Raw genomic sequence first — 14,234 nt, forward strand, 5'->3', positions numbered from 1 at the left:
GTCCTTTTGGGAGGCAGGATGTGGCCTGCAGGAATCCTGTCCCCCACGGGGCTGGGCGGCGCTTGGCTGGGCTCCAGGGAGTCCCCACAGCACAGCTGTCTCAGGGGTGTAGGGCCACGGTCGTCCTTTGGGAACGGGCTCTGTGTTCCAGGTTCCCTGCTCTGCGCCTGCCCGAGTGTCACTTGGGTATTTAACAGGGAAAAGGAGGTTGTTGCACCCTAAACCTTGTGCCACCAGCCTCCTGTGGAGCAGCACAGGGCAGGTGAGGAGTTGAGGATGTTCTCGGTGTGGAGGGGGGCACCACCAAGTGCTGGTTTCTGTAGAGGGGAGAAGTGCAGCTCGGTGTGGAAGAAGTGAGGTGAGCCCTTTGCAGCAGAGAGAGAACCTGGTGTGGGGATTTTTCCAGGAAGCTCAAGAAAGACCCAAGAGGAGTCCCATCTCACCGCAAACAAACAGATGAATTTTCAGAGTGCTCCCACAGAGCTCTTTTGCAGCTGTGTGGGTCTGAGTTCTAACTTCCCATGACAGAAACTGAAATCTGCTGCTGCCACCCTTCCCTGCTTGTGCTCAAGAAACAACTGGACGTGGCACTCAGTGCCCTGGGCTGGGTGACAAGGTGGGGACGGGGCACAGCTTGGACTTGCTGATCATGGAGGTTTATTCCAAGCGAAATAATTCTGTAATTCCGTAAACAATGCTGCTGGGCAGCCCTTTGGGGGTTATTTTGGAGAGGGTTGGATCAGCCCTTCAGCACCGTGTAACTCACAGGCACAGGGGAGACCCTGGAGAGGGGTGGTGAGTCCTCAGGGTGAGGAGAGCCCCACTCCCAGCCAGGAGCTGCCATCCCTTGCCCGGGAGGAGCAGAGCTGGTGCCTGTCCTGGCAGAGCTCCTGCTGAGGTCACCTCTCAGCCTTTCTCAGAAGCGGCTCTTCGGCAGAAGCCGGGGGGAGCCGGCGCTTCTCAGAATGAATGGCGTGTGCATCACCAGCACCGCTTCCTCTTCCTCCGGCTCCAGCGGGGATGGTCACCCCTGTCACCCCCGGGGCCGGCGGTGCTCGGCCTTACGACAGGGACTTTTCCAGCTTCACCTAGGAAAGAGCCTGCAAGCCGAAAGCCGGCCCGTGCGGTCAGGCAGCTTCCTCCGCCCCGGCTGCTGCAGCGCAGGAGGCTGTGCCCGTGCTGGGAACGGGGAGCAGGGGCACCCCGGGAACGGGGACATGAGAGTACCCCGGGAACGGGGACATGGGTGTACCCCGGGAACGGGGAGCAGGGGCACCCCGGGAACGGGGACATGGGTGTACCCCGGGAACGGGGACATGGGTGTACCCTGGGATCCTGGGAATGGGGAGCCGAGTGTACCCCAGAATCCTGGGGACAGGGAGTGAGTGCACCCCAGGATCCCGGGGCAGAGGGCACACAGGGCACCGGTGTGTGGGTGCCAGCAGCTGCCCACGAGCACGGGCAGCCTCTCCCCTCTCCGTGCTCACTCAGTGCCTCCAAAAACACCTCCAAAGCCCCAAGAGGGATGAGAGGCCGTGGCTTTAAAGACACCCCAAGGCTGAGCTGAAGTTCAGCAGAAACTGGATCATGCAGATATAAATCTTTTATTGGCCCCCGGGAGCCAGGCTGGCCCAGCAGGATCACCATCCCCTGACCTTTCAGCATTCCTGCTCCGTTCCGTTGGCGCTGCCTCTGCTTAAATATTTATTTATTTGAAAGAAAACACCCCCACACTCCCAGCAGGGACAGGGACTGTGTGTCAGCAGCCTGGTCACATCCAGCTCCTCTCTGCGGGGCAGGGGGAGGCGGAAGAACAGGCTGAAGGTTTCCAGTGAAATCCAGGATGAGGAGTTGTGTGCAGGAGCTGTGTCCTGCCCTGCTGGCAGCTCCTCTCTGGAGAGTCCCAGCAGCAGCCTGGGCCAGGGAGCATTACCTGGTGCCTGCATTACCTGCATCCAGGGGGATTTACCTGCACCTCTCTCCCCAGCCCGTTAGGGTGGACATCCCCTCGTTTCTTGCGGGGCGGCAGCTGGACATGCCCAGATAAAGAAATTCTGGGTTTGGGAGGTGCTACCCAGCTGTGAATGGGGAGACAGATCAGTGCAGCCGGCCCAGGGTGGGCACTGGGATGTGCAGGTCCTTCCCTGGGGCTGTCCCTGCACAGGGAATCTCCAGGTGCCTGTCAGCCCTTTCCCTGCTGAGTCAGCACTTAGCAGGGCAGTGCCAATTCCAGCTGAGCTGTCCCCCTGTCCCCCAGCTCAGGGACACCCCAGAGGGCTGTGTCTCCTTGTCCTCAGCCTTCCCCTTCCTCAGCCCGTGGAGTTCACGTGAAGCATGGTTTGCCTTTAATCTTTGAACATTGCCATGAGAACTCGAGGTGCTTTGTTGGGTTTTTTTTCGAATCAAAGCCAAGATTTACCAACTTTGAGGGCTTGGGGTTTTCAGAAACCCAGCGAGTATGGAAGCTCTGAGGAGGCTGCAGAAGCTGTGGGTGCTGTTTGATTTCACCTTCCGGGCCTGGAACGATCAAGTCACAGCCCCTGCAGCAGCTGCAGCGTTGGCTGAAATTGCAGAGTAATGTTGGAAAGTGCTTTGGGGTGTTTGTTATGAAACACTGCAGGTAGGGAAAGTTGGTGCTTCTCTCATCCCTTTCATCCTTCTCAAGGATGGGGCCTGGGAACGCTCTGGGGATGGCCTTAGAAACATTTTTGGGAACAGGGGAAATATTTCTGCAGCAAGAAAGGGGCAGGCAGGAGCTTCGGGGCTCTTGTGTCTGCCTGGAAACCTCAGGACGTGAGCCTGAGGGTCCAGGCAAACCTGCAAACATAAATTACATTTTAGTCTGATTTTCCTCGTCCTCTGTCCTTGTTTCTTCCCCGGAGGAACAGGGGGAAGTGCAGTTGGTGTAGTTGGTTTTCCCTGGCTGGGAGATGCTGGACCTGAGCACAAATGTTGAGCTGCCCCCTCCTCCCTAATGAGGCTTTTACTACAGCTGGAAGAACACAGTGCAATGCTGCCTGTTCCTACTATTAAACCTTAATTGTGGGACTGGCGTTTCCTAAAGTCCAAAATATTTTGGCACTCGTCTTGGTAAAGGCTTTTTTTTTTTTTTTGTACATAGATAATTTTTCCCCCCCTTTATTAGCAGAAACCATCTGCCCTGTAAACAGAGACCAGGAGCAAACAGCCTTCCTGGCAGTTCTGCATCACGTGGGAATGCTGTGGTGCCTGCATGGGAAAGGGCCTGCTTTGCTTTCTGCCTTCTCATCCTGGCAAAAGGAAACTCCAGGCAGATCAGGAGCAGCTAATTTAAGCTGATGAGTCTTGGCATCGCATCTGAATTGCAGAGAGGATGTGACTGGAGCTCTCTGTAGAGGTGCACAGCCCTGATTAAGCAGGATGGATGCTCCTGGGAGTGAGGGGGAGCACGGAGGGAAGCAGGTTGGAGCTGGAGATTTCGGCAGGGAATGACACAAAGCCAGGAGTTTGCAGTGCTGCAAAAGCAAACTGAGAGCCCAGAGAAGAGCCTGGCCAGCACAGTGGGGTGAGCTTTGGTCGCTGTTAATCAGCAGCGTTGATTGGTTTTTGATTAACAGCATCCCTCGGTGTTACTGCCGTCCCCCATCAGCGTGGCTGGTGTGTTTAAACCCCCCCAGTGAGGGCACACACACCCTTACCTCGGCCAGCCCGAGTTCAGCTTCCATTTCAGAGCATATCTCCAGCGTGGGAGGAGAACCAGACTGGATGGGAAACCAGTCTGATGTTGAAGTGTAAGGTGTCAGGACGTGGGGTGCACCCCCCTCCTCTTTTGTGGCTTTCTGTTCCGCTCTTGCCTTTATTTTTAACATCTCTGGTGTGTACACGAGCGCCTGTGTGAGCCTCTCTACAGGCTCCCCTGACTGAGAGTGTCTCCAGTGACATTCCTGACCGTGACTTAAACGTGGAACATCAGAGAGTTCGTGTGGCTGAAGGAAAACTCCACAGGCAGTGCATTGTAATGTACCTGTCCCACATTCTAGCCTGAACCAGACAGTCAAAATATGATTTTCTATTTCATTAAAAAGGAAGTGTTTCAGGTCGGGAAGAATTTCCAGGTAGAACTTGGTTTCTTTCATCAGAGAGCACAACCAAGCTTTGCTTGACCAAAAAAAGCAGAAAATCTTCCCCAAACACAAATTAAAAGATTGTAAGATGGCAGCGAGTTTCTTACACTGGGAAATGCTTGTCCAGAGGTGAAATCTGGGCTGGTTGACTGTCCGGCGTTTGTACATTTATCCTGAGGTGGATGTGAAGGGAGCAAGGGCTGGGGACAGGAGTAGCTGGAGAGGAAATGCCAGGACTGAGCAGCCCCAATTCCCAGCAGCGCCTCGGGCTGGCACTTTGCAAACTTTCCAGTGAGATGCAAATGCAGATAAGTGCAGATAAGTGCAGAGCTGCTGCATCCGAGGAATGTCCCGTGGCTTTCGAGCTCTGCCTGTGCTGTGCTCTGGGGGCAGGTTTCCATGTGGCAAACGGCTAATTGTGGTGTGTGATCCTCAGGAGAGAAACCTGGACTGGTTCCCCCGCATGAGGGCCATGTCACTGGTCAGCAGCGACTCGGAGGGGGAGCAGAACGAGCTGAGGAACCTGCAGGAGAAGTTGGAGTCCACCATGAAGCTCGTGACCAACCTCTCCGGGCAGCTGTCAGAGCTCAAGGATCAGGTAAGGAGCGGTGGGCAGCACAGGGCTCCTGCCAGCCCTCCTGGGCTTCTGCAGCTCCAGGGCTTCTCCAAACCCCGAGGAGAGCTTTCCCAGAGCAACTGGTGGCTAGGAAAGAAGTGAACAAACCAGGTGTCCCTCCAGAGACCCCTGCTCCAGCTGACCTGCCTGGTGCTGACCCAACTGCTGAGCCCCAAAGTGGCCACATCAGAAAGGGAAAACCTGTGCTAAAAACCCCACCAGAGTCAACCTGAATCAGTCGTGGCTGGTGCAGGGAGCCTGGGTGTGTTGTTGTTGTTGTTTGGGGTTTTAACCCGAAGGGCTGAGTGCGATCCTGTCAGCCGGAGGGCGTGACACTGACACAAGGGCTGTGACACCCTGTGCACCTCAAAACCCACCGAGAAACTGGAGAAGCACTCGAGTGGTTGCTGCTGGTGCTGGTGCTGTGGCTGTGCTGCTGTGCAGATGGGATTTGGCTGCTGCCACCCTCAGCCTGCAGCTCACACATCCCCAGGAGAGGTTTGCACTGCTCCACAGACCTCGCCAGGTTCTTCTGGTGCAGCAGCAGCTTCTCTGCAGCAAGAGCTGGTTGGTGTCTGCCTTGCCTGGGCTCGAGGGCATCGTGGGGCTGGTGCCCAGCCCCAGCCGTGGCTTTGTGAAAGACAGAGGCAGCAGGGCTTTAGCTCCTCTTGTCCACAAGGATTCCAGCCCAACTGGAGGGAGCAGGGAAAGCACTGCTGCCTGTTTGTGGTGGCTGCTCTTCTCTGTGCATGAATAACCTGAGCCAGATGGTTCAATTAGTGAATTTATGGAGGTATTGGCACTGGCTAAGATTAATTGCTGACCTGCACCCGGCTGGTGGATGGAGCTGCCCGGGGCAGGAGTGGCCCAGCAGCCCTGGGTCAGTTCCTCTCCCAGCAGCAATCCCATCCCTGCTGGGCTGGCTGGGTGTCTCCATGAACCGTTCCTGTGTCAGGAGCAGCCCCTGGCACTGCCCGAGATCCGGCTCCTGCCTTCCCATCACGCTGTGCCCTCGGGCTGGAGCTGGGCCTGTCCCCAGCACCCCGTGGAGCACAAGGAAGGGATTCATGGGGGACACTGGGAGCTGACAGCCTCGCTGCCCCGGGCTGTAATTAGTTCTCAGGCACGGTGCCACAGAGCCCCTTGCTCCAGTTGGTCTGGGGATGGAGGGCAGAGGCAGTTGCTCTTTTGTCCGGGCTTTAATTCTTGCCGGGCAGTGGTTTGGCTGTTTTGCCTGGAAACAATTATCCTGCCCCTGTGTCTGTGTCTCCCTGCTGAGGGCTCTGACTCCAGGGGCTCTGCAGGCACAGGAGCCTCCCCACCGGCCACAGCCTCACCACACTTCTCTCTCTGAAGCTCGCAGCCCTCTTGGCTGACCAAGCACTAAAACCCCTCCTCGCTCTTTGTGAAAATAAGAATGAAGGGTTTAGCTTTTAGAGAGCTATTTGACTGTAAAAGCAAGAGAGGAAACCAGCTTCATTAATGCGGTGATAGCTTTTAGGAATTCCCCTAAGTACCATTATTGAGAGCCCTGCTGAAGATGCAGGATGCTCCAATTATGTGACAAAGCCAGTATATCCCTCCTCCTGACCAGGAACTGTCTCCAGGAAAGGAACTAACTCAGGGAATTTTTATTTGTATTTATTTTCTTGTAATTAAATAAAGGGGAAAACCTCTCATTCATTTGCTCTTCAAGCTCGTTAGGTTTCTGGAGACTCTAATTATTAGAAGCCGAGTTCCAGCCCGCCTGCTTCCCCAAAGTGCACCAAGAGCCATTAAAATCCTGATCACTTTAATTCTGTGCAAAAAGATTACACAGTAATTGTCTGCAGCAGCAGCAGCAGCAGCAGCAGGGGATTAGATGTAATCACCCAGAAATCCTTCCCAGCGCCTCCTCCGGTGTCCCCGAGTGTGAGGGACAGGACCTGGCTGGGGACAGCCCCCCTGAGCTCCAGGTGTGACTCGGTGACTCAGCAGGTGCCCTGTCCAGTGGGGATCCTGCCCCTGGAGCTGCCTCCAGCTCCCCATAACCTTTGGAGCCAGGCAGCCTCTGTCAGTGCCAGGCGTTATCGGGGAGCCCAGCCTGGCTCAGCTGAACCCCTTGGGCAGTGCTTGGGTCCTGTCAGCACAATCCCAGGGCCTGGCGGCTCCCTGGGGATTCGCTGTGCCTGGCTTTTATGGCCCAGGTGTGCTGTCACTGGAAAGCTTTTGCAGGAGGTTCGCTCTCCAGTGGATGTGATGGCAGTAAGTTGTTCCCTCCTCTGCAGCCCAGTGCCCTCCACACAAGCATTAAGCGTCGTGCAGGATTAATAACGTTCTGCATCGACACTAAAATTGCATTTCTCCCTCTTATTTATGGTTGGTTGTTTTATTCTTCCCTTTTTTTAAAGCCGCATCTTGTACAGACACCTGCACCAGGGTGCACCATCCCTTTTCTACACAGCCTGAAAAACATCTGCTACAGCCCCTTTTCATCATTCCTCTCCCTTCCCGTTTTTATTCCATGCGTCCTCGGAATCAGTTTATTGGCAGTGTGAAGTTGCGACTCTGGGTTTGCTCAGTGAAGATAACTAATGCAAGTCCTCGTGGCCTCCCTTGATTTCCCCTTGTAGGTTATCTCGGGAGCAGTTCAACATTCAGGTTCAGCAGGGAGTGGGGGTGTGTGTGTGTTCAGAGAGCTCTGGGAAGACCCCTCTCCTCCCGCTCCCATTCCCTGTGAAGCAGTAGAAGCTGTGGAGAGAATTCCAGCAGCTGTGCAGAGGAGCTGGAGGTGTGCCCTGGCCTGGGGAGGCTGTGGTCAGCCCTGGGAAAGGGAAAACGGCAGCTCTGCCTCCCCTGGGGCCAGGCAGTGAGCAAGGTGCTGGGCTGAGGTCAAGGTTCGTTATGGTTTCAGGAGGAACGATGGTGTTTCAGCCCTTTTCCTGGTGGTTAAGGGAGTTAAAGGAGTGCCACTGGACACTCAGGGAGGTGTGGGGTGTGCAGCACGTCCGGGATGTGGAGGAGCCTTGTGGAGGCTGTCCAGCACTGCCCCTTTGGAGCAATCCCATTCCTCCAGAGCCAAGGTCAGCCACGGGCTGGCCACCAGGACACCCTGCACCAGCTGGGAAACTCTATCAGCGCTGAAACTGGGGTTTTCAACAGCTGCACTCAAGTGGTTTAGTGGTGACCATGGTGGTGGGGCTGTTGGATTTGACCTTGGAGGTCTTTTCCATCTTTAACAATTCCCTGATCCCGAGTGTGTTACAAATAGCACACCACCTCCCTTCTCCCAGGGCTGCTGCCACCAGCAGTGACATTGGCTGGCATTTGTCATTAAACAGCAGGAACTGGAGCAGTTCAATGGTGGATGTAGCTGGAAGGAGCAGCAGGAGCAGGATGGGAACGTGTGGATCACGTGCCGTGGTGTGCTGAGCCCTGAGGGTGTGGGGGCTCTTGGGGGACCCCAGGTGCCCTCGGTGGTGCAGGGATGAGGCTGTGTCCTGGCATTCCCTGGAGCCATCCCGCGTGTCGTGGTGGGAGCTGTGGCGTCCAGCTGTGGGATCCAGCTGTGGGATCCAGCTGTTCGCTCCCGAGACCCTGCCCAGCCACGGTCATTCCTCACACGGCTTCTGTGACTTGTCAGAAACCTCCCAAAGTTCTCAAAATCCAGAGCGGAGCCATTGGCTCGTGGCCCTTTCTCGGTATCAATAATAACAAACAGCGATCCGTTTTCCCTTCACGGTTCACCGCTCAGGAGAACGTTGTTTAGTCCCTGGGAAGCAGCTGGGGAACGCCGAAGCTCGGGGCGTGTGGCAGTGCGGTGGTTAAGCCTTGCCTCGGCAGATGGGGAGGGCTGTTGGCTCACTCCGGATGAGAGCGGGGAGCGCTCGGCCTTTTCCAGCAAAGGCAAGGGTATTCCCAGCCCGCCTGCCTGCAGGGCTCGCCCCTTCTTCCGCCGTCTGTCTGCTGGACGGGTTACAGAGAATTCCCGACAGGGGAGGTTTCTGCAGGCTGTGCCGGGCTGTCCCGAGCACGGCAGTGTCCGGGCACACAGAACGGGCTCCTGGCGGGGCTGGGGTCGCCCCCTGCCCCGGGAGCAGGCGCTGGCTGTAGCCGGTGCTCCGGCAGCAAACGCCAAGCACAACAGCCCCTTGGGCGAGCTGACGCACAGGAAGCGCCCAGGCCTAATGAGCAAACTTGTTAATTTTCCAGATGACGGAGCAGAGGAAGCAGAAGCAGCGCATCGGTCTCCTTGGTCACCCCCCGCCCATGAATGTGAACCTGCAGCAGCAACCAGCCTGAGCTGGGAGGGTCACGGCCCCTCCGGACACCCCCAACCCTGCCCAGCCCCGAGGCTGCTCCCTGAACCTTCTGTGCATCCTGTAAATACCCTGGTTTTATACTTAGATGTATATGACTGCTACTCTATCGAGCTGGAGGGCGCGTGGATTGCGATGAGAACCGTTGGCACGGGACAGAGGTTAAACTTTTGTGCCAAAACTTATCAAAAATTTGCCTTTTCCTTGGAAGGACTAAAAGAGAGCACCTGAATTGCACTTGAAAAGATTATTTGACTATGTGACATGTATTTTGTATTTAAAAAAAAGAAAAAAGAATAGAATAGCTAGTATTTATGTTTTTATACAATTGTGCAATATGAATTATGCAATCACAATATATTTGGAACTCCTGAATGTCCTAAAGGGAGTGCACATCTTTGGATCTGGTGTGTCAGTACAATGTAATAAATGGTATAAAATTACAGGTGTAAATGAGGCTGCTGCAAAATTGTGTTAACTGGTGATTTTTTCATACCCTTGGACATTTTTGTACCATGTGTGTAAATATCTTGCAATGCCATATTTGTTGCCTCTTCCTCCCAGGGATGAAGCTGGGACTCCGTGAGCTGTTCAATTGGTATCGACTTAAAGCAAAACATTATTTTGAAGCTTCCGAGTGAGGAAAGCAGAGGAGGTATTTTTCAAGAGATTTCTTTAGAGTACTGAGGCTAGAAGAGCTCAGACGCTGGGTTTTTTAAAATGCTGAGATTTCTTAAAGGGAACTTTTTATGCAAAATGAAGTTTGGAACGAGGATGCGCTGCTGGCGAGTCGGTGCAGTCTCCCAGGACCGAGCTGAGGCTGTCCAGGCTTTGCATTCTCAGCGTGTAGGATCCTCTCCTTCTATTTTTTCATTAGAGACCTACGTGCCTGCTAAAGCTTTAGCAAACAGGCACTGCACCGACTGAAACGTGTCCTGTAGCTGAGCACTGATGTGTGTAATGCTTGTGTGAGAGCCACTGGTTTGAGGCTGCTCTGTCCCACCCCTTCCTCTCCCTGTCCCCTTTCATTCGGTCACTTTCTTTGGTTTCTGATTCTCCAGAGTGTGAAAGGAAACTCGTCGGGTTGTTGTTTGGTTGGGTTGTTTTTTTTTTTTCCTCCAATCCGCTGCATAGTTTTATACATGGACCTCATTTTACAGAAGCTGACTTCTCTGCAATACTGTCTACAAAAGGAAAAAAAAGAAAAAAAAGAAAAAAAGCTACAGACAGAGCTATGAAAATTTGTAAATGCATAAATATAGGTATTTAAATAAATGATGCAAAATACTCTACGGTCAGAGGCTGCTGGTGGTTTGTGTCCCCTCCAAGGTGGTGTGTGGCGGTTCTGTCACACCCACCTGTCCTGGGATGTGGCATCACAGGGGCCTGGCAGGTAAGGATGGGGCTTTTCCCAGTGCCCAGAGGGCCAGAGGTTGATTTTTTAAAAACCAGAGCGTGTCCCTCCTCCAGCAGTGAGAGGCACTGGCGCCCAGGGAACTTCACCTGCGGTCACTCTGGGTTGGGATACTTCATACTCGCCCCACTGGTAGTTTAGGTTTGTGGCTGTCACTGGAGCGTGTGAGAGTTAAAAACCCCTCCAGCTCCAAGTATCGTGTGCACAGGAGCGTTGCTGATTATGTGTATTTGATTAAGATGTAGCAGGAACTACCTGGTACAATTAATCATCTTTAATCTGGGAAGTGCACACAACTGTCTGAGGTGGGTGCGTGCCCCCGGCTCAGGTCATCAGGAAAGCGCAGCGGGAGGGCACCCGAGGGGGAGGGAGGGAAGGAGGAAGGAGGGCAGCCTGGCCAGCAGCCTTCTCGGCGAGGCTGTGACTCCTTAATCACATGTATTTCCATATATATCTCCTGGCAAATCTGTCTCCCCCTCTGCAGCAAGGTGTGTGCAGAGGGAGCGCGGCGCTGCTGCGGCTGCCGCCGGGCTGGAGGGAGCAGGATTTCGTTTTCCCTGAGCAGCAGAGACACGTACCTGACTCACTCCTTCCCCTCCTGCCATCCAGGCACAAGCAGACACAGCAATCTGTCAGGCTTCCCGGAGCCTCTGCCAGTCAGGTGAGAGGGAGGCGGCTGAGCACAGCCTGAGCTGTGAGGGCACCCCTGAGGATGTGCGGTGTTGCTTCATCTTTACCTTAAAAAGGCAGAAGCACCGTGTGCCTCAGCTCCGGCACGGCCCTGCCCTGCTCCGTGATCCGTGTGAAAGCAGCGGGGTGGAACCCGGGCTTCTCGCCGCGGCTCTGCCTTCCCAGGAGCTCTGGGGAGATGCAGAAAGGGAGGTTCTCCCCCTCGGGTGCAGCTGCAGCAAGAGAACAGCGCAGCCGCCAGCCCGGCACTGGGGATGCGCTTGTGAAGGGCGGGTGGGTGGCTCCAGGGGTGGCACGGATGGCTCAGGAGGTCACACTGTGTCCCCGGCCTGAGCAGGGGCTGTGTCAGCCGGTCAGCAGAGGAGGGTGACTCTGTTCCTCCCCTCAGCCCACGAACAGGTCATTCATGTCTGCAGATTCATTTCTGCAGTGACATTTCATGCGTGACCATCACATTTTTCCTTTTTCCTTCTTTCGCTCTTGGGTTTTCTAAGCTTTTCTTTTTTTTTTTTTTTCCTTTCTGGCTGAACTCCTCTGCCCATGATGGCTGTGCCAGCAGAGGCAGGCAATGGTGAAAACCCTGCTGGGGCTGGTGGTGGTTCTGCCCCTGCAGCTTCCGAGGTCAAATCTGTGTTAGGACTTTCCCATTCTGGACTGAGGTCTGGTGCCCCATGGCCACTTCCTGATCTCAGAGAAAAGCTGTAGGAGGGATGTGTTAATTTCTCCATTTGGGGTACTCTTTTCCACAAAAGCTGAGTATCTCTGACATCACAAAAAGCTTTATTCACAATTGTTGGTCTCTCCAGTGAAAAAGACCCTCCAAAACCTGAGGCAGGCATCTGTAATATAAGGTTAGGTCCGGCACAGGAAGGAGCTTTTTGGCTCTAAAAACACATCGCTGACATCCAGTGAAATTAATGATTGGGTGACAGACAGATGGCTGTTGGTTTAAGGATTAGATTGAAACCAGGGAGGTTCCACCTGCCCTGCACACACCTGGGTTTTCCTTTGGCATCAGGTTTCATTAAGCAGGACTGTTGAATGTTAGAGTTTGGGACCACGATTACTTTGTCTCTTAAATTTAAGACTTTATATTTGGAGGTGGAAATCAAAAGTGACCTTCTGAAGAGGAAGGAACAAACCGAATCTACCAATTTCGCTAATAATGGAAAGTCCTGGAGGGGAAGGATCTCCCTGCATTCCTCAATTTGCATGACTGGCTGAGCGTGTGGAGGAGCCTTTTCTCCGCTAATGAAGCAGGTGACATGCTAATCAAGGCAATGCAAATAACTGCTCTGAAAGCACAGCCGCGGCCCCGGCACCGCCACAATGGCAAATTCAAGCCTCATCCTCAATTTTGCAGCAAATTGGCGGAGGGCAGGACAAAGGAGCCGGGATTGCAGCCTCGGTGCTCGCGGCGGGGCCTCGCACTGGGGCGCGTGTGATGGAGACCTCGTTACATAATGGGGGCTTGATTGATACCAGGGAAGTCATAATACAGCTCCATAGCAATCCCCCTCGTCTCCCCGGATGGGAAACGCTCCTACACACACGCCTAATAGGGGTTTTAAATTGCCCATTGTATTTCCGAACAAGAGAAACTTATTTGGAGTACTTTCCCCCCGCTTCCAACATAAGCAGCTGAAGACACTGCCACGTGTGTTCTCTGTGCTCTGCGGACCCGCTGGCTGCGATTCCAGGCACGCATCCCATCCCGGAATGGGTCAAGTGGGAAGGGATCACCTGGTCCACCATCCCTGGGAGCCATCCCAGAGCACGGGGCAGGAGCGCACAGGAGGTCCCAGGGGAGGACGCCTGTGGAGCCACAACAGCCAAAGCCAGTTCCACGTCCAGTGCCTCCCCCAGCAGGGGACACAAAGGGGCCCTAAGCCCGTGCTGACAGGCTGGGGTGGCTCCCTGTTTTCCTGGGAGACTCCCTGGCTGTGGGCCAGCGTGCCCAGGCTCTCCCACGCCGCGCTGGAAGTTCCGTGCCGGGCTGTGAACTTCCTGGCCCCGGCCAGCGCAGGGCAGAGCGCAACCTTTACACCCAGCACGGTGCATTTGCTTCAACAAACACACTGACCAGGCTCTGAGCTCGCTCAGGACGAGCTGCGGGTAATCTGGAGTAAAATCAGGACAAATATTCCTTCTAAGAGAAACTGGCATTGTCAGTGCAACAGAAGGAGTAACTTCTGGAGAGATGCTGTACTTCTCCATCCAATTTTTTATTTACTACCTTTCCAACCTTCTTTCAGACTAAACATGTTAATGAGCTGAATGTCAAAACCACCCACGAGTAAACTGAGCTGTCCCATCCAGTAGGCTGATGTTGGTTTGTTTTTAGTAACTAGCAAGGATGCTGGAAAACCCCTATGAAGATTTCATTTTTAACAAAAAGTACCAAAAACTCCACCAGTTTTGCATCACAAAGTTGTGGGTAAAGTCAAGATTTGAGTCAAGCAGCATGTCTGTGGTTTTTGTGGGTGGATGCATCTCGGAATGACTATCAATCTGTCAGAGGGAGATCTGCATGTCATCTCTGCATATGACAAGGAGAATCTGCAGTGACAAATATCTTTCCAGTACTCGCTGCGCTGAGCCTCGTACCCCTCCTGCCATCCAGAATCGCCAAGTCTTGTCAGCACGTTGCTTGAACCCGTTTTTTTTGGTTGTTTTTTTTTTGTTTTGTTTTTTTGAACAGACACAAACAGAGGAAGGAAAGACAAATACAGAGCAGTGCTCTGGAGATGCCACTGAACACCACTGCCGATGTGCTTAGTCACCCCGAAATCGTGATGTGCACGCGGGGGATGCCACACCGGACACTCGCAACAGAGCAGCCTGCCCAATCCTGGCTGCTTTGCTGCACTTACCTGTGTGAGGGGGACACTTGGGATTGAAATTGAGTAAGGAAAAAAAACCTAAAAAATAACGCTGGACCGAATCAGAGTAACTCAGGAGATGCAGCTCGGATTGGATGGAGAAGTTTGCAGGGGGAAAAAAAAAAAAAAAAGAAAAAAAGAAAAACAACAACAAAAACCCCAGAAAATCTGATTGATTTAGAGCTTGACTGCTGGTGTGGAAGTGCCCAAATCTTCTCCCTGTTTTCAGGT

At 53.8% G+C, this 14,234-nt stretch overlaps 1 protein-coding gene across 1 annotated transcript in view; it reads left to right on the forward strand.

Annotated features, from left to right (window-relative positions):
• Positions 1–10,309, forward strand: part of ITPR1 (inositol 1,4,5-trisphosphate receptor type 1) — a 158,615-nt gene extending 148,306 nt beyond the window's left edge. Inside the window, exons 60-61 of the mRNA XM_066195842.1 lie at positions 4,540–4,701; positions 8,911–10,309. Coding sequence (XP_066051939.1) covers positions 4,540–4,701; positions 8,911–9,000 — 252 coding nt within the window. The 3' untranslated portion in view covers positions 9,001–10,309. The remainder of the gene's footprint in view (positions 1–4,539; positions 4,702–8,910) is intronic.
• Positions 10,310–14,234: the final 3,925 nt, after the last annotated feature.

Source organism: Chamaea fasciata, unplaced genomic scaffold (genome assembly GCF_029207755.1).
Source record: "Chamaea fasciata isolate MVZ Bird 193981 ecotype frontalis unplaced genomic scaffold, bChaFas1.0.hap1 SCAF_13, whole genome shotgun sequence".
Classification (NCBI taxonomy): Eukaryota; Metazoa; Chordata; class Aves; order Passeriformes; family Sylviidae; genus Chamaea; species Chamaea fasciata.